Below are 24,005 nucleotides of genomic sequence, written 5' to 3'. Positions count from 1 at the left end.
CTTTTACATATCCTTTTTCTTATTTTCTTTTTTTTGTCTCTTTGCACTGCTCTATTTTCTTTATTTTTTTAAATATTTTTCTTAGTTTGTATTACCTTCACTTGATCTGACCCATTTACTGAGATGGTTTACAGCAGGGGTCCCCAACTCCCGGTCCATGGACCAGTACTGGGCTGTAGCATGCCTGCAATCAGTCCACACAAACAAGCAACGTCCCATCTGTGGGATGCAGGTAGCACACAAAACCACACCCTCTCCGGTTTGCGGAAAAACCTTTCTGCACAGAACCGGTCCCTGGTGCCCAAAAGGTTGGGGACCTCTGGTTTACAGAATGTAGCCACTGTACATATTACAGTTGCTTGGAGCAACAGGTAAGAGCTGAGCACCAGGTGGGGACCAAAGACGAATGAGCAGCCCTTCCACTGGAAGCGCTATTCCTCCCTAACCACCACATACACAAGTAAATCAAATGGGTAAATGTTTCATTTTTAAAAAATGCTCCTTATGGTCCTTTTTGGAAAATTAATTGCACTTATTTTCAAAACTATTCTTATGCAGTAGCAGGGCTTTTTTTCTCATAGAACGCCCAGAACGGAGTTCCGGCACCTTTTTTGAATGGAACCTTGTAGGGTAGGCAAGGCGGGTTGTATGACATGTGTCAGTTCCAGCACCTTTTTTTTTTTTTTAAGAAAAAAAGCACTGTGCAGTAGTATGCCAAAAAATTACTGCCTTGAATCAGTTATAGAGGGTAAACTAGCTGGGGAATGAATGTGAATCAAGATATATGTTCCACTGAAAAGGAAGGAAAAGAAGGATAGAAGGAAAGTGTCTAAATCTAGATGTGGTATGAATATAGTAGCCATTACTACAGCACTCTTATAAGTGCAGCTAATCTTTATTTAGCAAGCGCAATTGAAACCAGCAACTCAACTCAGACATTAAAAAAAAGGTTACAAAGTGAAACCAAGTCTGCACTTACGATCCTACTTCAATTTTCACTTGTTTTACAGACCTGTGAAGGTTGTAAAGGCAAGGATTGGTTGTGAAGTTACTTTTCCAACACTGTCATAGCTGCAAATGGTCGCTAAACAAGACATGACTTCCTGTGTATGTTTCATATATACATTTGAATCCACATTTTCTTTCATTGCTAAGGCATAACTATACAAGAATAGAAATTAATTAGGCTGTAAGTCTTATTTTTCTCTAGCACAGCGGTTCTCAACGTTTGTGTGACGGCGACCCCCGTCACACAAACGTTATGGGCATGCGCGGCGCGGCGTGCATGGGGCGGGGCCCCCGCACGCGGCACGCATGCGCGGCGCCGCCCCCTTACGCGCGGCGCGCAGCCGCCCCCATGCGCGGCGCGCATGTGTGGCGCCGCCCCCCGGAGGTGCACCGCCGCCCCCACGCACGGCGCGCGTGTGCGGCACCGCCCCCCCGGAGGCGCGGCGCGCCCCCGGAGGCGACAAAATGGCGGATCGCCGCGTTTGGCGACCCCACAAAAGAGGTCGATCGACCCCAAATGGGGTCGCGACCCATAGGTTGAGAACCGCTGCTCTAGCAGGATAATTTTTGGTGAGCAATCAAAATAAATAAAAGGTTCTTTTAACTAGTTTGGATTATCCTATTCTTCACTTCTGCTCCTTCAACTTTTGTTAGGAAGTATACAAATGCTAGTGAATCCAGTTCTCTTTTGTTATCCAATCCTTAGTTAGTACAATGTTTTCATTTACTGCCTTGTTCTCTACACCAGAGGTCTCCAACCTTTCTGAGATCTCAGACTGAAGGGAAAGAGAGGAGCTTCAAAACTGGTATGTGCGTGAGCACAGGGCCACACCCTGGTGCAGCGGCTAGCGGCTAGCATGCGCAAACGGACCGCAGACACTCAACCCGTGCTAACGACCCTGTTAACGCCCATGTGCAAACAGGGCCACGGGTGCTAGCAGGGAGGAATGCATGTCCACACGTGCACACACCGGCCAGCCATTTCCACAGCCTGTTGGCCAAGAGCCCACGGCCCGGTCCCAGGCCGCGGCCCATAGGTTCGGGACCCCTGCTCTACATATTAGTAGTGAGCAAAATGCTTGTACACTGATTTGGCACCCTACTATATTATCACAAGTTAATTACCATCACAAAACTAGACTTAAGATAGCTACATTTTGAGCCTCTGATTTAAAGAACAATTACTTAAGAGAAACCAGATGTCATGACTCTTAAACCTCTCAGAATAAAACACAGAATAGAATACCATAAAATGTTCCACCTTGGTGATGTGCAACTTCTGTAATTCTTTCAGTTATTGCATTTGCTTAGAATGACTAAAAAAAAGAAATCATTTGCACTTTAAAAAAAAAATCCTTATTGTTTTGGTGGGATCTAATAAGAACCAAATTATTGCAACTCTTTTCCATGTTAGAGAATGGAAAAATATCAATCGAATATATGCATGTTCACAGAATAGCTCTGAAATTCCAAAGCACAATTTTTCAGAAAACTCTGAAGGAAAAAAAAAATGACTTCCATTAAAGAGAAATTATATATTATAAGCAACCCCTTTTCAACTTTAAATGAATAGACACCTCGTCTTGTTTCCTCTCCATCTATTACATTCAGTACCAAGTCAAACTCTAAACTTGATGGTATCGAACATTTCTATTAAACTTTATGGAAGAAACATTTAAAACTGGCTTTAAAATATACTAGCATTATAGTTCATAAAGTTTATATTTATTGCATAATATTTCAGCAATAGCACATATTTCACAAAATGTTTTTAACTTTTTCAGAGGAAACAATAAATAAAGATATATTGACTTCTCTCTCTTTTACAATAAGAGATTTATCTCTGCTGGCATTTCTTGCAACCGTTCTGTATACGTAAGTGCCTTCAAAAAGAAAATGTCTCTCCTTTATATCTTTTTAAGAGTTACTGATGTACCTACAAATTAATTTTGGTGTAGATCGATTTATTATCACTCAAACAAAAAACAACCTGCAATAGGCACACAACAACTAAAGTAAGGGTGATATATGTTATTAGGTCTTTACCTTGTTAACTAAAAAGCAAGCTTAAAATATGACAGGCAATTTTAATTAGGTATTTAAATTTTTACCCAAGGGGCTGTCACAAAGAAGAGGGAATCAAGCTATTTTCCAAAGCGCTTGAAGGCAGGACAAGAAGCAACGGATGGAAACTAACCTAAGAGAGAAGCAACCTAGAACTAAGGAGAAACTTTCTGACAGTTAGAACAATTAACCAGTGGAACAACCTGTCTCCAGAAGCGGTGAATGCTCCAACACTGGAAGTTTTTAAGAAGAGACTGGACAGCCATTTGTCCGAAATGGTATAAGGTTTCCTGCCTGAGCAGGGGGTTGGACTAGATGACCTCCAAGGTCCTTCCAACTTTATTACTATTATTAAAACTGTAATTTTTTTGCAAAAGAATGTATATATAAATTTACTAAAATAGAGATAATTTAATTTTAAAAATTATAAATATGTGATGTTATACAATGCTTCCAAATATGTAATAAAATAAAAATATTTTATTCCATTTTGAAATGAACATACACAGATTCTTATTTTTAAATTATATTAACTTATTTAATAGAATGAATAAATTGTACAAATATTTAATCAATCCAAATTAACTGATCTTTAATGTGAATTTTAGCAAAGGAGAGTTATATATATTCAGATTGTATAGTGCTTCAGTTTTGAGGGAAAAAAAATATTTTTACAACTACTATAGCTAATCTGAATTTCACTGCACAAATGAAATGGAAAATCACCACTTTAATTTCTTTTTAGTAAAGACAGTACATGTGGATGTTAATTGATTTTCACATTCAATAAAAACTAAATACATTAGCACAGTACATCCCCAATGCAAAAGTCCTATATTGTCCATTTTCAGCTTCAAATACAGAATACAGTAAGAAAAAATTCAGTATAGTATATGGTTGTATACTTAAATATTAATAGAGTAAATAACAGGAAACAAAATCTACTAAAATTTCTCTAATAATGCTGCTCTTCTTAAACAATTTCTTTAACTAGTGCTATAAATCTAATGTGATACCCAGAACAGTATCAAAACTCAAACTATAGATGTAAGTCTACATAGTTGTACCAATTTGTACAAAACAAGGACATTCATTTTATTTAAACTTCTCTTGTACAACTATAGTTGTCTTGCAACAGAAATATATATACCGTACAGTAGGTCAGGCTGCTACTTTTAAAAGTGTTAAAACAAGGGTAATAAAATAAATGGAGGAAACAAAAATAACAAACTTCTCTTGTACAACTATAGTTGTCTTGCAACAGAAATATATATACCATAGGTCAGGCTGCTACTTTTAAAAGTGTTAAAACAAGGGTAATAAAATAAATGGAGGAAACAAAAATAACAAATAGTGTTTTCAATACTATTTGAAAGGAATTGGAAGCTGGATCCCATTTTGCTTAACAAATGCTTAGTTTGCCAAATTCCACGGAAATGAGAAGCATACCCATTTAAAACTCATCAAGCAAACATTCATTTTATTACAGGGAAAAAACAATTATCAAGCTTTCACAAGTAAATCTAAGATCTGTAATTCTGAAATCGCAATAGCAATAACCTTAGGGCAGGGATACAATTAGGGCAACTTTACAACCTGTGGACTTCAACTCCCAGAATTCCTGAGCCAGCATGGTTATCAATCCTTGCGTTAGGTGTGTTTTTATTATGTGATTGGCTTTATGAGTAGCAGCTGATATCTTTTTGTCTGTGCTTTCTATGAGACAGAAGCAAGTTCATTTAAGTTACAATCCAGTCACTCTATATAGCATTTTAAAGTGGATTATGCACACACGGGTCAATACAAACTGCAACCACAAATCCTTTTAATGCAGTCTTTAACCTTTCTTAAAGTATATATTTTATGTTGCCATGTACATTTTATAAGAACAGCATATACACCTCTCAAATAAATTATATGGAATGCTATTCAATGCAAACTGGTGCTCATGTATATATTTTCATACATACAACCTCAAAGAACCTCGCAGTTATACAAAAGATGAGTAGATCTGACTTTATGTTAGTTTTTGCATATAACTCTGTTGTGAAGCCTCTTAGAAAGAGGAGCTATATGTGTGATAAACATATAATTATATCAATAACAAAATCCCTAAAAAATCCAAACTACTGAAATGATTTTTAAAAGGGTCTGTTTAATCTCTGATTTTGATCTAGTGTTAACAGAAAAATGTGTTACATTTTAAAGTTTGTACTTTGCAGTAGTAAATTTAAAAGAAGAAATTTGTGCTGAAATTAAAGTCTGTAACATCAAAAATGCATATACAATTTATACAAGGGGAGTGAAATACTTTACATTAGAGAATAAAAATATTTTATATTGGAAATGTTTATATTGGGAAATTATATGTATTTGGAAAAACTCACTAAAATGTTAACATTATATTATTCATGCACACCTGTGTGCAATAGTTTAGAATAGCTATATTCATGGAAAAAGCTTTATGAAGTAGATAACTGCTATTTTCAGGTTCATGTATTTCCCAATGCATCTTTTGGAGACTACAATGAACCTGGCACAAAGCCCTATCAATTTTTAATATCTTTTTTTTTTCACCTATTCCTATAGTATTTTTTTTAACTGGGAGTTGCCCAGAGTTGGTTATAACATGGGCAGCTATATAAATGTTTCAAATAAATAAAATTTAAGACAGTTGATTGTATGGGTGTGTGTTTAGACAATTCAATTTAATTTCTCAACATTTAGTGGACTTATCAGTGTCAAACCCATCAGAATGGTAGTTTTTAACTCTTTCCTGGATCAAATGATGTTAAGAAACAAAACAAGATATTTCTAAAACAACATTAGGTTAAATAAATAGTAATAAATAAATAAATTATAGGCTGCATGTGCCATTGTAACATTTTAAATATCTTAGCAATACATAGATTGTATTGATTTTCAGTACTGATATTCTTTCAGGTTACGCTAAATATGTTGCTCCCCTTAGATAGGATTTCTTTTTTTTTCAGTTTCAAGTTTTTTATTAATTTTACAATATTACATTTACATATTTGAAAAGTAGTATGGCAGCTGAGCACAGTAATTCCGTTACATTTGAATATCATCACTACAAATCTCAAATTATTACAACAAACTAATTCCTTCTCTTTCCCCATGATACCCTTAGATAGGATTTCTATGGAAGAGGAGAAGAGGAATGATTCAGGGCCATGGGAGGAAAGATGGAGCTGGAAAAAGGCAGGTGTGTGTGTGTGTGTGTTTGTGTGTGTGTGTGTGTGTGTGTGTGTGATGATGATGATGATAATGGCTTTTCTGTGCTTTGCTTCCCTTCTGCTTCAGGAAAGCTTAAATTGCCATGTTGGCCTTATCTTACTCTGTAGTGCTATTTGCTAATGGCATGTCAGTCCAAAGTAAGTCAACACTCCTCCATGACATGGTCACACCTTAAATGACTGATTTGGTTATGGTGGAGTATCTGTGGGGGCTGCATTCAACTATCAGAATCCTGTTTGTTGGAAATTAATCCCTCCAGGAGCTTCCTTGCTGCGCAGTTTCTTCTGTGACTGAACTGGCAAGGATAATACACTAGGATAATCCAGGAGAGTTCTACTGGGAGTTTCCAACATCCATGCTGAGACTTTCTGCTGAAGTCTGACTGATCTCTTTATGACCATCATTAAAATCATAGGACTGTCTCAGAATATCATCAGCACAACACATGCTACAAGGAAGATTATCAATGCAATTATAGGCACAGCAGGCATCAAAAATTAATTGGTGCCATCCATGATGAGGGTGAATTGCAATGGTAAGTTGAGTTACCAACACTTCATCATGAAGTGATACCTTTATTATGGATGGCACCAATTAATTTTTGATCCATCCTGTGCTTAAAATTACATTGATAATCTTTCTTGTTGAATTGCAGTGGTAAGTTACAACTTACGATCAGTATTCGTCATGTTGGCATTTGGACTGCAGATAACATCAACAGGAGTTTTGGACAGATGAGATTCATTAGTTGGTAGGAGTTATGTATCTACCCATTTTGCACATGCTTGGATGGGATGGTCATAAAGTCTAGCTAGCTAGCACTGATGATATTATCTAGTTTGGGTAATGAAATGTCTGCAAGAAAACAAACTCAAGTTATTTTCTGGGCTGATAAGATAATGATACTGTCTTACCTGTGTATTGGTTTTTTCCTCTGTCATTGGTAACTGTGAAGATCTATAAGATTTTAACATTTATTCACAATATGCTTTCCTTCTGCATTTTATCTTAACTGCTGAAATCCAAGAGGGAAGGAACAGACTCCAATGTGTGGGGATAAATAGAAAAAAATGGCTGTTTCCAAAACTGTATCAGATTACGGTACAATCTCATCCAGACCAGAGGGAGCTGAATAGATCTGACTAAATGGGCAGATGAACACAAGAGAAGACACTTGCTCAAATAACCTTATCTAGAACAATGCAGAATCTTAAAGGTGCCAACTAGTGCCTTAAATTGCATTTGGAAGCCAAATAATGCACCTGTTGAAGCAGTTTTTGTGCTATGGTTATTCAAAATGGTTGGAGTAGATTTTTAGTGGTCTCCAGTACTTCTCTTATATTCATCTGCCCATTATATTTGATACAGAAGGGTGCTTTTTGTGGTTATGATGTTTAGTTTGTTGCTTATTAGACTGATGTACATATTTTGATCAAACTGCATGGGTCTCCACTGCATTGAAAGAAGATATTTAAGTTGGCTTTGACAGATTTCCACTATAATATAATCTAATGGATTTCTAGATTTTTGGGGGGATTTTCTAAGTCAACCGCTGAAAATTCTGTGGGGTCCTCATAAGCTATATGAGAAAAGCTGAGGGTTGTTTTTTTTTTTTTTTTTTTGGTAAGATAGTCCACATTCATGGCTTTCATTATTGAGCCTTTATTAGATAATGTAGCACTATCTTTAGAGGAATATGTAAGCAATTTGGGATTCTTGTTGATTCTAACCTCTCACTAGAGGTGGCCTTAGAAAAGCTACTTATGAATGATTCACCATCTATGGCCATACTTGTACTAAGAAAGAGTTGTCATACAGAAATAGGTGACTGAGTCTTTACTACTTTAGGATCAAAACTACTAAGTTAAAACTACAAAAAAGAAGGTTTGGGCTAAACACCAGGAGGCATTTCCTGACTATATGAACTGTCAGTGATAACATATGCTGTCCCATGATGTGATAAGTTTTCCTTCACTACAGGTCTTCATACGGAGTCTGTATAGTTGTATGACAAGCTGCTGTAGTGGATACTGTACTGAGCAAGAAGTTGACCAAATAGTTCTATCTGTTCCAAGTCTATGATTCCAAAAATAAATGCCATATGAAGGAAGTCCTATATTTTAAGATATGTATCTTGAAAAAAATACTTATAACAAGATTCCTGCTCCTAATTACTGACACAGCAATAATAAAAATTTTGGTTTTGTATTAAAATACACAGCTTGGTAATAATATGAACCATACATTCACTTTTTCTTGCTGGTAGATCAGGTGAAAGAAAAGATCTTCTTTTGACATTTTGTATTTATGTCAACTGCCTGAGCAGTGAGACACTAAAGCAGGCATGTCAAACTCGCAACATCACATGACAACGCGTGATGTATCGTGACTTTTTTCCCATTGCCGGCATATGGGCATGTGTTATCTTTCAGTTTCAATATACTTAATTATTCCTTGCCAAATGGCAGTAAGAAATTATGCTCAACCCTACATGTTAACTTTTTTTTTAAAAAAGAAACATTGTGTTGAAGATTAAATTTATGTACTGCTGATTATTAAATGAGAAATAGTAAATGTTTTAGTGTTTCTATAACACAAGGAATTGTTAAATCAATCTTTATTTCACAAAGTTGTAAGAAGTTCTTCAAAATAGCTTTTGTTCAATACATTACGACTCATGCTTAGCAGAAGAAGTGTCTGTTGGGCAGCAAGGGAATAAAACTTAAATTAAGTGATAGTTTCATTATGTTTATTGATCCTATTTCAAGTGGCAGTCCATTGCTTTATGTCTACTAGCAAGACAAGATTGCTTTAAGTAAAGCAACAACATTGGGTTCTATGCTGACATTCATATCTACGGTACTTCAATAATAGTAATTCTATTCTCTAAAGTTTAGAATGCTGAAGTTTAAAAGAGACATAACCAGTTATCTAGCTAAGATGTTAGAAGGAAGTATGAACTGGATCTGTACATAGTTATTATGGACATAATCCACAGAATTCATATACACTATCTCTATATTTTTCATGATACTATCATGAAGCATTTCAATTGTAAATAAAGATGGTATGAATCTTGCTTTCATATTCAGGCTGTGTAGACTTCAACTCCCAAAATTCCTCAGTATGCTGAGTTCCATACTATTCTTTTGGCATGAGGGAAAGTATCACCAATAACTGACTAGATAATGCAACTTAATATAAAATGCACTTCAGAATCTGCTATGTTATAATTGCAAAGTTTCTATCAGCCAACTAAGCCGGAAACTGAAATTAACGCTTTCCTTTGATTCACAATTATTTCTGCCTAGTAATTTTCAGCTTAACAATATGAAACAGTATACAGCCGTAATATTTAGTATGAAAACTAGAGCTTATTGCTCTGTCATGTAGAAATTAACTCTGGTTAGTTCAAATCTTCCTCCACTTCAGTATTATAATTTTAGTTAACAATCAAAAATACTTTTTTACTAGCAGTTTTTAGCAATAAAATGTAAGAAATATTTTCTAATCACACAGAACTCTTATCATTAATAGACCAGTTCTTAGATATACGGAGTAAATGATCCTTTAGTCTAGTAAAATTTTATATATTTTCTTCATAGATAAATATTCTATTAAATACAATTACTTTCTTCTTACAGAATTTTTCCCGAGTAAGAAAAGAACAAACAAACAAACAAATAAGAATAGGAATGGAGAATGTAAGGTGAATTAATGAGATATATATAGAATGAAGGAAAAACAAAGAAGAAGAATAAGGATTTGGAGAATTACAGTACAAAGCATAAGCCATATCACAACAGATCATAACATACATGTGGCTTCTTTGTTCTCTCATTCTCTTTCTTCCTCCTCCATACCAACCTCCTTAAAAAAATTCCCAAAGAGTTTGAAATAATTGGTAGAGCAACATCTTCACAAAGTCTGGAAAAACAGGATTTGTAGAGGCAATAAAATACATTGGCCAGCTAAGTTTATAAATTTAGAGGCACCCATTTTCCCCCTCATTTTTATCTATGTGTAGAAGTAAAGCTACAACAGTTTTTAAGAATGCAGACAGAAACTCCACTAGATTTCTGTATCGCCTTTGAACTATCTGAAGCAATTTAAAAACAGTTGATTTGAATTGACACTTCAAATTGCTTCAGATATTAAAGATTTGATTTGAAGGACTGATTTGATCAAATTTCTTTAAAACTGAATAATCCCTTTGAAGATTCCTAAAGTTTTATTTTCTGCACAAGTACTTCATTATTTTCAGATCTTCATCATTCTTCAAGTCTACATTTTAGAAGAAACTTTGAATTTAAGAATGTGATAACACAGCAATCATGTCTGGCATGGTAATAAATTACTTTAATAGAATTATACTGAAGTCACAGTGAAATATCTACAGTGAGTTTATCTGAGATTCCCTCCTTCCCATTACTTTAAAGGAAATGAAATACTATATATTAATAGAATTCTGTGATAATTGAATTCTTAACAATTATTTGAGATTTGCATTGCCAATGTTCATTAGAGAGATCTCTAAAGCAGCCTTGTTATAAGGAACCAGGAGTAGAATCTATGAAAGTTAAAACCAGTATTGTTTGTCATCTCTTTAAAATAAAAGCTGAACTTTTAAGATTACAAATGCAAGTCCTGGAATATTTTTTTTCTTTTTCTCTATTGCTATTTGATATTAATTTGCATTACACTGTGGTTCCCCCCCCCACCCATGACTCCATGCCTCATCAAAGTCATTACTGTGCAAACAAAATAAATAGGAAAGAATGCAAAAAAAGCTGAACAAACAAGTTATTTGGATAGCATCAGTGTTGTAAAACAACTAAATATTTTTCAAAAGCAGTTTTTATATGTGCGTGAAGCTTTCTGCCCCAGTTTCAGCTCAGTCTTATCCAAAGTGTGTTTCTTCTTCCAAATCATCGGTTGAATCTTACAATAATTCATATTGATATCTGTCAGATTTTGGTTCTATTTTTAGTGCACATATATGTTTAATTTTATCTATTCTGATATGAAAGTGATCATGTGTGGGTGATAATCTGTTCTGAGTAATGACATAAAATTGATAAAGATTTCATCAATGATCTTTTGCCCTTTTCTCTTCATGGCTTAGCTAAGAATGATCTTATGGATTTCATCTTGGTTGGAATGCCCAAGTGAAATGATATATAGTACTTCATTATTCTCACTGCTTAATACATTCAAACATTATTTTTATCCACGTTAAGTGAGAAACTAGTCAAATTACTTCCTAGTCCAATTAAGATTGATGGTAAAACCAAACCAAACCAAGACTTACACTTTTTAGAAGGGCTTACTTCAGATACCTGAAGAATTTGGTGGGTTTGTAGAGGGCACTTGGGATTTTTCCCCATAATTGTACAATTCTGCTATATGCCAAGGAAGGAAAATATTTGTAGCTCAGGGTTGAGATGAGAGGTCCTTGGTGCTCTCTTAGCCTGCTTGTTTTCTTACAGATGTTTCATTATCCTAACTAGGTAACTGATGATGTTACCTAGTTAGGGTAATGAAACATCTGCAAGAAAACAAACAAGCTCAGAGAGCACCAGGGACCCCTCTGCTGTGTACCTCTAGTCAGTGGAGGCAGCTGGGTCTCCTCATAAAACTGTCAAACACCTTTTCTTTCAATGCTGATCTCAGAATGTACCCTACCTTCTTCAATTAATTCTGGGAAATGAATTTTAGAAGCAACGCACAAAACCCAGGGAAAGGAGGTCCAAAAATCAACTTGATTTTGACAGTGAGCATATATGTTCTGCAAGCATGCAGTTTCCAGTATTATACCGACACTTATCAGTCTCCTCACTATGTATGGTCTCATATATGACTACACTGAATGCATACAGAGTTCCACAGGCACCAGCACTGCCAACCCTACTCCTGATTCATTCATTTGTGAAGATGGCAGACAACAGTCACAATCTTCCCTAAATTTCTTTCAGCATAATTTTAATTCCCATACTCTTAAATACAAATTTTACTTCAGATAGCACAAGGATCACAATGATTGTTCTTTATGAAATAAACTAAGCATCATTCTATGGAATTGTTTGTCTCGGCAAACATTCCTTATTTAGCAACTGCTTTTTGGTGACTGCTCACAGTTACAGCTGTGATGAGAAAGTTACTTTACAACCAATCTTCACATTTACAATATTCGAAAGAAAGCAAAAGTAGTATTATAAGCATGGTCATGGTTTCACTCAGCGACTACTTTGTTTAACAACTAAGTTACTGAGCCCATTGCTAAATATCTATATTTTCTTTTACATTCTTCTTCCCCCTTCTTCTCACTTGATGAGCATCCTCATCCTGTTAATTTTCAAGTGATTTCTTAAATTTAATATTAAAATAAACTGGGTTTCAAATACCTGCTTCTATTGTAGCCTATGTGTGCTCATTGTGTCTGGTTGTGGAGTTCTTTTTACAATAAAAAAATATGCATTCCAAATCCTTCAATCCACTTTAAGCCTGTTTTAATCTCTTCTTTAAAAAAAACCCCAGAGGTATCCTTATATTAATTATTAAACTGAAATCAATTTGCACATTAAAACCCCAGGATACCTGAGCAAAGATCAATAGCCTCATTGTGCTATTAAAGAAAATCTCTGATAATCCACATTTTAACAAAATAGCAATTATTCTTTATTATCTGTTCTTTTTTATTTCAATTACAAACTAAAATGTTTTAAAACAGAAATAAACATGCTCTTAATTTGTAGCCATTCCTATTGAACCTGACATTCAATGAATAATAATTACTATTTACCCTTGTAACAGCCTTTTATTTTGCATCCCTATTCATCAAATAAGAAAGGAAAAAAAGGTGAGAAGAAAAAAATGCTTGTGCTTCAGTCTAATGATTTATTATTCTACTTCTACAATAAAAGAAATTAGATACAGAATGTAGTTGGACCCACTGTGATCACCATAAACCTGTAAATGAATACTTTTTACCTTTAAGATTAAAGGGTGCAACATATTTCCTATTCAAATAATAATCAGCTCTAGCACCCAATCAAAAAAGAATTTGAACCGAATCCAGAGCAAAAGGATTACCAGAAATACAGATCAGCATGGAATGCTAACTTTCTAATGGCAGTTTGGAATTTCCCCAAGCACATTTTCTACATGGATAATATTCAATGGCTTGTCAATATTATAGAATAATTAAGCTGTAGCTTTATTCACAGTCCAGAACCAAACTGCATTTTCCCTCTACAATACACTTCCACATCCTCTCTCCATCTTCTTTCCTTGTTCCCATTTCTTTTATCTCCTTTTCCCTAGCATGGTTTTTTTCATCCAACAGACAAAGGAATGACAAGATGTCCCTTTGACACATCAAATAAATAATAGTAATAATAATAATAATAATAATAATAATAATAATAATAATAATAATAATAATACGCATTAGGAAAACTTGAAGGCCTCTAATCGTATTTGCATGTGGGTATGCTATGACAAATACAACAAAATCACAATCAGTTCCGTAGACGTAAATATAGCTGTCACATAGCAGATGAATTGCCAAAGAAACTCCTTTTGAAAAAATAATGAAGCTTGCTGATGTTAATACGCACCACCCCTTCCACCAATTATTTTATTTTCTCCATGACATCTTTCTTCATCAGTTAATCCATGAAAAGCCTCGAGTATAGGAGACAAGGGAAGACACTTGTATCAATGCTTGAATCTTAACTACACCAAAGTAATGCAAATGGGAAACCGGATGTTGTATACAGACACAAACAGAATATTAAATAAAATTACATCTGATAATATTGAAGAGTAAAATAATTAAATCTGTATTCATATTACAAGATAACTATAATACAAAATGAATTGTAATCAGCCAAATTTGTTGCAAAATAAATGACAGGCATAACAATAAAACCAAACCCCCCAAAATAGAATAGTTTTCAATTTCTACATCATATATATATATCCAGTAGCTTTGTTTGGAAACACAGGGTCAGAAGAAGATTCAAGAAAGGAAAAAATAAAGTACGCCTAAGGACCTGGAACTCAGAATCAAAGGCTATTGGATATTTGATTTTAGCTGAAGTAAGGTCTTGTTTGTGGATTTAACAGAAATTGCTCCCGTCAGCAATGAGTAGAAAGCATCTAAAGTTAGTGCATTGAGTTTAACATCAACCTCATTATGATTTCTCAAAAATATAAGGAATAGAACAAGATGACAGCATTACTTATGAAGAAAAGTTTGCTAATATTCACTAAGACATTTAATTGTATTCATCATTATATAAATAAAATCTGTTTCTATAATCTGCCAAGGTCAGTATATCAACTTGTGGGACTAGCTTTGATATAAACTCTTTATCATACATAAATTGACAAGAACAACATTTTGAAAATTCAATGTATCTAAAAAGCATTGAATGTATTTGATTAAAAATTGATATTTTTACTTCTTATATTATTCTCAGTATGAAATGCAGTTTAGGAAAGCTCAGTTCATGGATTTCACATATTCAGAGGTTAATCCAATCGCAAATGCTAACAGCTGACTGAAGCTATGAATCATGGTTCTATTATCATTGGCTGTACTATACATACATATATGCATATATGTATATTCAGTAAACAAAATACGGTCATAATTTAATGTGTGATTTCAATCAACATTTATGACTGGAGAAAACCTGGCACATAAAAACAACAACAACACCTCAACTGCTCTCCCGATACAGGACTAGGGCAAGCTGACTGCAATCATAATATTTAAAAGATATTTTTAGATGAAAACAAAGTCAAATCTTCTGCCCTTCAATATACAAACTTTTTAAGAATTAATATTATAATTCTACAGTAACTCTAATAAATGTGATACCCTAATAAACTATTTTTTAAAATGTTATTTAAAAAAAAACACTTACCGCGCAAGACAGTAAGTCTTGTGGACACACTTATTTCTCCAACACTGTTGGATGCAACACATTCATAAATAGCTTCATCTCGCGGAGTTCGTAATGGTTGTATTCTGAGGACTGATCCAGACCCATCATCAAACTCTATTACCTATTGAAGGAAACAACAGCTGTCACAGGTGTTGTTACAAACACCTACCTCTTGGTTAATCCCGATAAATTAATAACTGGGCTATTCTACATTCCTCCTATGTAACTGTTTCAATTCATAAAAGCGGTGTTTTAAGTACAGTTAAGCCCAAAAAATAATGTGTTAATGAAACTGAGTTGACCTTATGTTGATCTTTGACCTGAACACAATAGGACAGTGATTTGAGCCATTAGAAGATAGTAGATGCATATCTATAATTATTGCACCAATTCTTTTCAAACTGCATCAATGCCTTGAATCTTCAAAACAGCTACTAGACACTTTGGATCAGCTGGCAGCAACAAATTAAAACCACTGAGGTGAACTTGACTGTAATATTCAGGGAGTTTCAGGCAGTAGTCAGACTGTGACACTATAAATGAATCTCAGTTTTCCTCAAGGCATGAACTCTGAGGACATATTAGGGCTATCATATCTGGATGGCAAGAGTTCATATGAATGGCAAATGGCAATAAAGAGATTGAGAAAATACATTATTGTTATCTAATGGTTTTATGGGTTTTTGTAGCCCAAATAGGGTAGTCCTAATAATATTCTATTTTATATAAATATTTAATTAATGACTGAAAGCAAAGAAATTCTACCGATAACTATTATCTAAAGTATTATAAAATTATTTGACAAGACATAGAATATAACTTGTTAAGGCATCCTGCAGATTCTGGTATCCAATTATCAAAACAATCATTATTATTTGAACCTTTGAGTGCTGGCAAAGTAAACTCCCTTTCAGGTTCTTATTACCTAATTTTTGCCTATTAGAGCAAATGAAATGCATTTCCAATAAAATATCTTTATTGGTTAGCAACACTGAGAAACCTTTATGCTTATGGATAAGTCATCAGTTTTATATATATATGAACATGAATATACCCAAGAGTCATATTTTTACTTGTATAGCTGATATAGATAGATAGATAGATAGATAGATAGATAGATAGATAGATAGATAGATAGATAGATAGATAGATAGACAGACAGACACAAATAGACTGATTTCTCAAACATACTGTATTTGCTATCTCTGCAGAACTTGAATTAAGTTCAAACACAACTAACAAAGTTGCCCCTTAGTATGGAATAGTAAAAACAACAACAACATAAAATTAAATACAAGCATTTTGGGTTTTTTTAAGATGGCAATAAGACAGATACAGGAGTAATATTCTCACCTGTTTTGAAAATTATAGTATGTCATGGAGGTTATGTAAATTGAATGTTGACCCTGACTACAGTAACAGAGAATTATCAACGGAGTCTTGAATGATTTGGAGAGTTGAAAAACTCTGGAGTTAGGAGAGCCTGGAGTGTGGGAAATAGCAGCAATGGGACAAAGCCCAGAATGGAGACAGATTGTGGAGCTGTTGGATAACAGCATAGCCTTATTGGGCTCTCCTGGGCAGCAAAGATGCAGAATGGCAGCTGATGACACCTTCTCTCCTGCATGGAATCTAAAGCAATACGTGGGCAGTGGAGAGAGCTTGGCGCTCCGCAGATCAAGCTACTTTTTTTTTTTTTCAGTTGATGATTGGCACAGGGCTGGCTCCTGGAAGAGCAGCAACATGGCAGGAAAGCCTGCTGAACAGTTTTGACCACCAGAGGGATGGGAGAAAGTGGAAGCTTATTAAACTGGAGGACTGTAGGTTTAGGGCAATGGCACCTTCTCAGGAGAGGGGAGATTCCTATTAGTCAGGTGATTAGCAACAGTGGAAGCAAGAGCAAGCTGGCAGTTGTGATTTAAAGCCAGCTTGTCTCCTACAGCTTTCTCATTTGGGACCTTAGACTATGGTCTGCAATGAATTGCAGATTCCCAAATCAGCTGGACTGGTCAATATCACTGTTCCCAGCTGGGAAAGATCAAGAATGGCTAAGACTTACCATGTGTAATGATTTTTGAGCAATGGACCTTTTTGCCACTCTCAAATGACAGATTGGGAGGGGGCTTTACCTGCAAGGCTCATGGGGATAAGCTTTCCTTAATCATCTGAGTGAGAACAAAGTGCTGGGCAGGGGGAGATGAAAGGAGTAAGTGATGAAGGTGATTGGCTTAGGTGACGGTGCTGGGGCAGTGAATGCTAGGAAGAAACACCTCTAATCAGATTTATTTGTCTTTACTCTCATTTGTTTGCGGGTGAATGTTATTGCACGACATTGGAAAAGGAGGAGGTACCAAAGGAGGCTGGTGGGGGAAAGACGGGAGGGGACAGGAGAAAAGAATGTGGTCACAGGTATGGGGAAACATGCTGGGAGACAAGTGGCAGCCCATTCCTGGGAAAGGTGTTCCTGGTGCTTAAGACCTATACTGTGTTCTGGCCCTCTGTGGTCAGTCCCAGGTCCTGATTTCAGAATTTCAGTGTTTCTAGATTCTGGCTGATTGGAAGCCGCCCAGAATATGAGTGGCTATATAAACGTTTAAATAAACAATAAATATTTCAAATATATTAATGGCCATTTCTTCCAATTAACATTAGCAAACGGCCCTTCTATTAAAATCATCTATATTTTATTCCTAAAAAAAAAAAACCTTCTAATGAATCTCTTTCCAGACAATTAGAAGACATCTCTACTGTTGTGCTTTATTATTACCAAACTTACTCTGCTGCACATACCAAATCTGGAAAAAATATTCTGGCAAGAATCCTATGAAATTTAATTTTCATTGAAAACTCAGCTGTTTGACAGAGACTGGCAAACAGAATAAGACCGGTGACTTATAGACCACCTTTTCCTTTTTGAACTTATAAAATATAGCTATGTAGAAAGGATAACTTAGCCAGCTAAGGTAATTTTACATTTAACGTAAGAAAACATAAGCTTTGTATTGTAAATTTCTTCATACAGAAAAAGTTATATAGCAAGCTTAGCAGATTGCAGCACTGTATTATAAATTGCTCTCACCTGAATCTTTTATCTATATTCCTATTTGCAGCAATTAAGATAAAGAAGCTTTCTTGATTTTCCTAATGTAATACCTATTTAAGAAGAAGAGGGAAAGCTGCACACTAAAAATAATGTTTCCATAAAAATATTCTTAGCAATAGGTCAACTGTCTTGAGTTACAAAGTGTGTTATCAGACCATCCCCTGGTCTTGTCTGCAACAGACAATGACATATTTAAAATATTTCTGGCTGAGAGAGCACTGTCTGAAAATTATGCTCAGGTCATTGATGAAATATGTTACCAAAGTTGTTCCAGTTGTTATTGTTTGTCCTTTATCCTTTCCATTCTTCCAGAAAAGTATGCAAGGCTGCAAAAGTCAAAGATATTTTGAACTTCAGAGTAGACTCAAAGTTCTAGACAAAATGTTGCATTGTCTGTTCCAGGAGCCCAATTGCCGCCATTGCTGTGTATTGATTTACCTCTCTTCTTTTCTAACGCCATAACTCTCACATTATTTTTGGCTTTTCACTCTATTTTCAGCTTATCATCTCTGAATCCTAAAAAACATATTGGATGCCCACCAGAGGGCAATATAATCTTAAACCCTTAAGTAAAGATAAACATAAACAACAAAGGTCAAACTGCCTAGTCATAGGAAATTTTGGTAAATTTTGAGATTACTGTGTTAGGCGTTCTAGAAGTTTTGGTTACCTAAATAGTTGGAGAATAATTCTTATTTTACAGATAGTCCTCCACTTATAACCACAATTGAGCCATAAATTCATGCTGTTAAGGAGACATTTATTGAGTTTTGCCCCATTTTATGACCTTTCTTGACATGGTTGTTAAGTAAATCACTGCAACTGATAAGTTAGTAACCTGGTTGTTAAGTGACTCTGGTTTTCCCATTGACTTTGCTTATCAGGTTGCAAAAGGTGATCACATAACCTCGGGAGACAATAATGGTCATAAATATGAACCAGTTGCCAAGCATCTGAATTTTGATCACATGATCATGGGGATGCTGGAAAGGTCGTAACTGTGAAAAACGGTCATAAGTCACATTTTTTCAGTGCTGCTGAAAAAGCAGCAGTCACTAAATGAACGGTTTAAGTCGAGGACTACCTCTATCTTCAATTTACAACCATTCGTTTATCAACCATTCGAAGTTACATCAGCACTGTCAAAAATGACTTATATCCAGGCCTCAAATTACAACCACTGCAGCATTCCCACAATTAAGAGATCAAAATATGGATGCTTGGCGACTGGGAAGTATTTATGACAGTGGCAGTGTCCCAAGGTCATATAATTATCATTTGCAACCTTCTCAAATGGCTTCTGATAAGCAAAGTTAATGGGGAAAACCAGACTCAATTAACAACCACATGATTCACTTAACAAACTGTAATGATTTGTTTAAAATTATGGCAAAAAAGATCATAAAATTGGGCATGACTCATTTAACAACTGCCTTGCTTAGGAACAGAAATGTTGGTCCCAATTGTGCTGGTAACTATGACTACCTGTACTTTCATTACACAGAGCACCCATTCAGTTGTCTTAGGATTCTATTATATTACATATTTTTATCCAACTTTTGTTCTCCATTATCTATTCTAATCACAATATTGGCCATCTCTCTCTTGTAGCTAGTATAAACAACCATAGGAACTGGCACAAAACTGCAGAATGGTGAATACCCAGCTTTGAGCACCAAAGATTCTTAATCTATCTTCTATATAAACTCGGTTCAATTACTGCTTTATAAATTTTGTCTCATGCTTTTGATATCTGCAGTGGGGTAGAAAACTGTAAATTGTTCTGTCACAGAAGATCATAAATTTACTCTGTCACAGCTGAAGTTAGTGTAGAACATAAAAGCACATGCAATTTATCCTGAGTTGCTTTCAGGTAGGCACCCTCCATACACATATCCACATTTGAGTATACCTTCAATATAGGATAACGTTTCCACATCCAACAAAGACATAGATAACAGTAAGCTTCTCTCATGCTTGACCTTTGCTTGGCCATGCATGGAAGCATGAATGAATGGTTCAAAAGTAAACTTGACTCAAAATGCTCCCATCTGAGTCTTCACCTTAACAACCAACAGGTGGGCAAGTTCCTATTCAGGATTGTGTTATTACATATGTAATGGTCCTATGCTTATATTCTTAATCCTACTGATTTCTCAATGCCTCTAGAAGTCATGCTCATGATAAATGAAAGGGAAAAAAAGATTAAATACCAACTAACATGGATTCTATTATATTACATATTTTTATCCAACTTTTGTTCTCCATGATCTAACCACAATATTGGTCATCTCTCTTTTGTAGATAGTATAATCAATCATATCCTACTCACAGCTATACATACATATAATTAGCAATTATATTTTGATCCTTTAGTCTGGCAAAAAGAAAAATATCAATTACATTAACATTGTTGGGAAAAACATCCATATGTGTGTTTGTGTGCATGTGCACATGCATGTCTGTATATATGTGTGTGTGTATATAACAGTAATAATAATAATAATAATAATAATAATAATAATAATAATAATAATAATAATAATAGAGAGACCAAACTGGCCTACAAAAAAGACCAAATGAAGAACAGAAGAGATGCATGGGAAGACAAAGCACTACATGGCCAATACATTAAAAAAAAATAGCTGGGAAAGCAGATATTAACAAGATCTGGCAATGGCTAAGAGCAGGAAAATTGAAGAAAGAGACCAAGGGACTAATTCTGGCTGCACAAGACCAAGCCTTAAGGACAAATGCATACAAAGTCAAAATTGAGAAGACAGCAACAGACAGTAAGTGCCGCCTATGCAAAGAAGCTGAAGAAACAGTGGACCACTTGGTAAGCTGTTGCAAGAAGATTGCACAGACTGACTACAAGCAGCGGCATGACCAAGTAGCAACAATGGTGCATTGGAAGATCTGCAAAAAATATCATTTGCCTGTAAGCAAAAACTAGTGGGATCATAAAATAGAGAAAGTCATAGAAAATGATAAAATTAAACTGCTCTGGGACTTCAGAATTCAAACAGACAAGCACCTGCAACATAACACCCCAGACTTAACAATTGTCAATAAGAAAGACAAAAAAGTCTTGATAGTGGATGTGGCAGTGCCTGGAGACAGCAGAATAGAAGAGAAAGAGCTGGAGAAGATAACAAAATACAAAGATCTACAAATCGAAATAGAAAGACTGTGGCAAAAGCAAGCAAGGGTAGTACCAATAGTCATAGGCTCCTTGGGTGCAATCCCAAAACAACTGCAGCACTACTTGAACACCATTGGCATTGACAAATTTGCCATTAGTCAATTGCAAAAGGTGGCCTTATTAGGAACTGCTTCTATCCTGCAACGATACCTGTAATACCATCAAACACCCACATCTGCCTATCCTAGGTCCTGGGTAAGGACTCGATAGATAGACAAAATCCAGTCTGAACATCTGGCTGACTGTGCGATGATAGAAGAAGAAGAAGAAGAAGAAGAAGAAGAAGAAGAAGAAGAAGAAGAAGAAGAAGAAGAAGAAGAAGAAGAAGAAGAAGAAGAAGAAGAGAAGAAGAAGAAGAAGAAGAAGAAGAAGAAGAAGAAGAAGAAGAAGAAGAAGAAGAAGAAGAAGAAGAAGAAGAAGAAGAAGAAGAAGAAGAAGAAGAAGTAGTAGTAGTAGTAGTAGTAGTAGTAGTAGTAGTAGTAGTAGTAGACCTTAGATAAGACTCTTTTGACCTTGGCACCACCTATGAAAAACTCAGCTGTAAGAGAAGAGCTGGGTGGAATAACTGGCCTACTTGAACTGTGAATGTAAACCTTCACTGACTTTCAGAGTTATATGTGAGGAATTGCCTTCCTATCTCTTTATTTGAGGAATATTGGTTACTATATGAGACGATGAAATACCTTGGACTATAATATCTTGCTTGACAAATGACTTCTACTATAAAGACTATTTATAAACACGTGAAAGAGCAAGAAAAGATTCTTTCCATGTTGAAAGCAATACATGAAACATTCTTTCAGCTTGTGATAAAATAAGACCTAACATAAAAAATAATAGAAAGATAATAGTACTATAAAAAGGCTCTACTAAAATCTTTTAAGGGATATAGTGGATGAAAAAATTCTTCACTCCACATTTCATGAAGGCAAACAACGTGCTATCAAATAATGATTGTACAATGTTTATTTTGTCAAAAATCTGAATGCATAACACAGTTTCTGATACTGTGTATATAAATTAAAGTGCTACAAGTTGCAGTTACAAATCCGAAATATTGATTGTATCTAGGAAGAGAATATAAATGTAAAGACTAGACGGCCACCACATTTGTTTTGCCTGGAGACACACACATGAAAACATGTAAATATCATTATATATATTTATTAAATTAGTTAACAAATATCAATAAACACAAATTAAATTATCCAGAGCTGAAAAAGATCAGGCATCAATCAAGAATTGTGACAATTCATAGTTTTATTGAAGAAAGAAGTACTTAAGTAAAAATGTTTAATTAATTTAAGGAGTTGCCAACAGGTGCTATATACAATCTCACGTCTGCTCCAAAGCACACATTTTCTCTTTGATTCCAAAGTGCAGTGCAGTCCCAGTAAAGAACAATTATTCAGGCATATTTTAATTAAATTCTTTTTAACAACTGGAGCATGATTTAAATGTAGGATTCATAGTGTAATTAAAGACTTATGGGAGAACGGATAGACATTGAAGAAAACTTGCATCAAGAGAATTCATAGTAATGCTGTTCCTGGTCAAAAAAAGAAGAGAATAGAAGGAAAATGCAGCATTTAACTATGGCTCCATGTCAGTGGCTCTCCATCCATTATTCTAATGTATTATGAAATATAACAAAACATAGTGTTTAGTTAATTTGCTTATTATAACGTATGGTGAACTGCAGATTCTCATAATTCTTCTGAGTGAGGTTAGAATGTAATTACTATGCTGGTTTTAGGATCAGGATATTTATGGCTGCTACTCTGTAGCTATTACAGAGCTTTAACAGACAAAAAATAACTAGCAGTCAACACATATGAATTGACAATAGGACAGGGGTCTTCAAACTTGTCCCTTTTATGACTTGTGGACTTCAACTCCCAGAATTCCTCAGCCACTGTGCCTGGCTGAGGAATTCTCGGAGTTGAAGTCCACAAGTCATAAAAGGGGCAAGTTTGAAGACCCCTGCATTAGGAGCTTAAGAAAGATGATTGAAGAGAGCTTTTGTACATTCTCTTCAAGTTGTAAAGAATCAATGAAAGATTAAAATAAAGTTTATTGGGAAAAGGCAACTGAGAGTTGGTTTATAGTTGAATAAAGCAGAGCTTGGAGCTGTTGAGAACACATTTTTTTTTAATTTCAGGAATCTCTCTGAAAAAGATCTCGAGGCCAAAGCTGGAGATCAACTTATCATAAAGTTATACTGATAAAGACGTAATAAAACGCTAATAGGATTCTGGAAATAGTGTGGCTGAAGGAAGATTTTAGGCAAAGGTATCTAAAAAGTAAATCAACCTGAAAATCAAGCGCAACCAATAGGATGGAGGAAGAAGAATGTTGTTTCATATTGGTTCTGTCTGGGAGGGAATATGATAAAGAGATTTCTTAAGTG

The 24,005-nt window shown here is 35.1% G+C and overlaps 1 protein-coding gene across 50 annotated transcripts in view; it reads right to left on the bottom strand.

Annotated features, from left to right (window-relative positions):
- The window catches only part of PTPRD (protein tyrosine phosphatase receptor type D), a 478,865-nt gene that overhangs the window by 209,564 nt on the left and 245,296 nt on the right, over positions 1-24,005 (bottom strand). For all 50 annotated transcript variants that reach the window (XM_039356096.1, XM_039356097.1, XM_039356101.1 and 47 more), the window contains exon 4: positions 15,267-15,408. In XM_039356096.1, the coding sequence (XP_039212030.1) occupies positions 15,267-15,408 (142 nt within the window). The remainder of the gene's footprint in view (positions 1-15,266; positions 15,409-24,005) is intronic.

The sequence above is a fragment of the Crotalus tigris genome, unplaced genomic scaffold, assembly GCF_016545835.1.
Source record: "Crotalus tigris isolate CLP2741 ecotype Arizona unplaced genomic scaffold, ASM1654583v1 scf7180000018786.1720131, whole genome shotgun sequence".
Lineage (NCBI taxonomy): Eukaryota > Metazoa > Chordata > Lepidosauria > Squamata > Viperidae > Crotalus > Crotalus tigris.
This window is presented reverse-complemented; position numbering and strand designations above follow the sequence as displayed.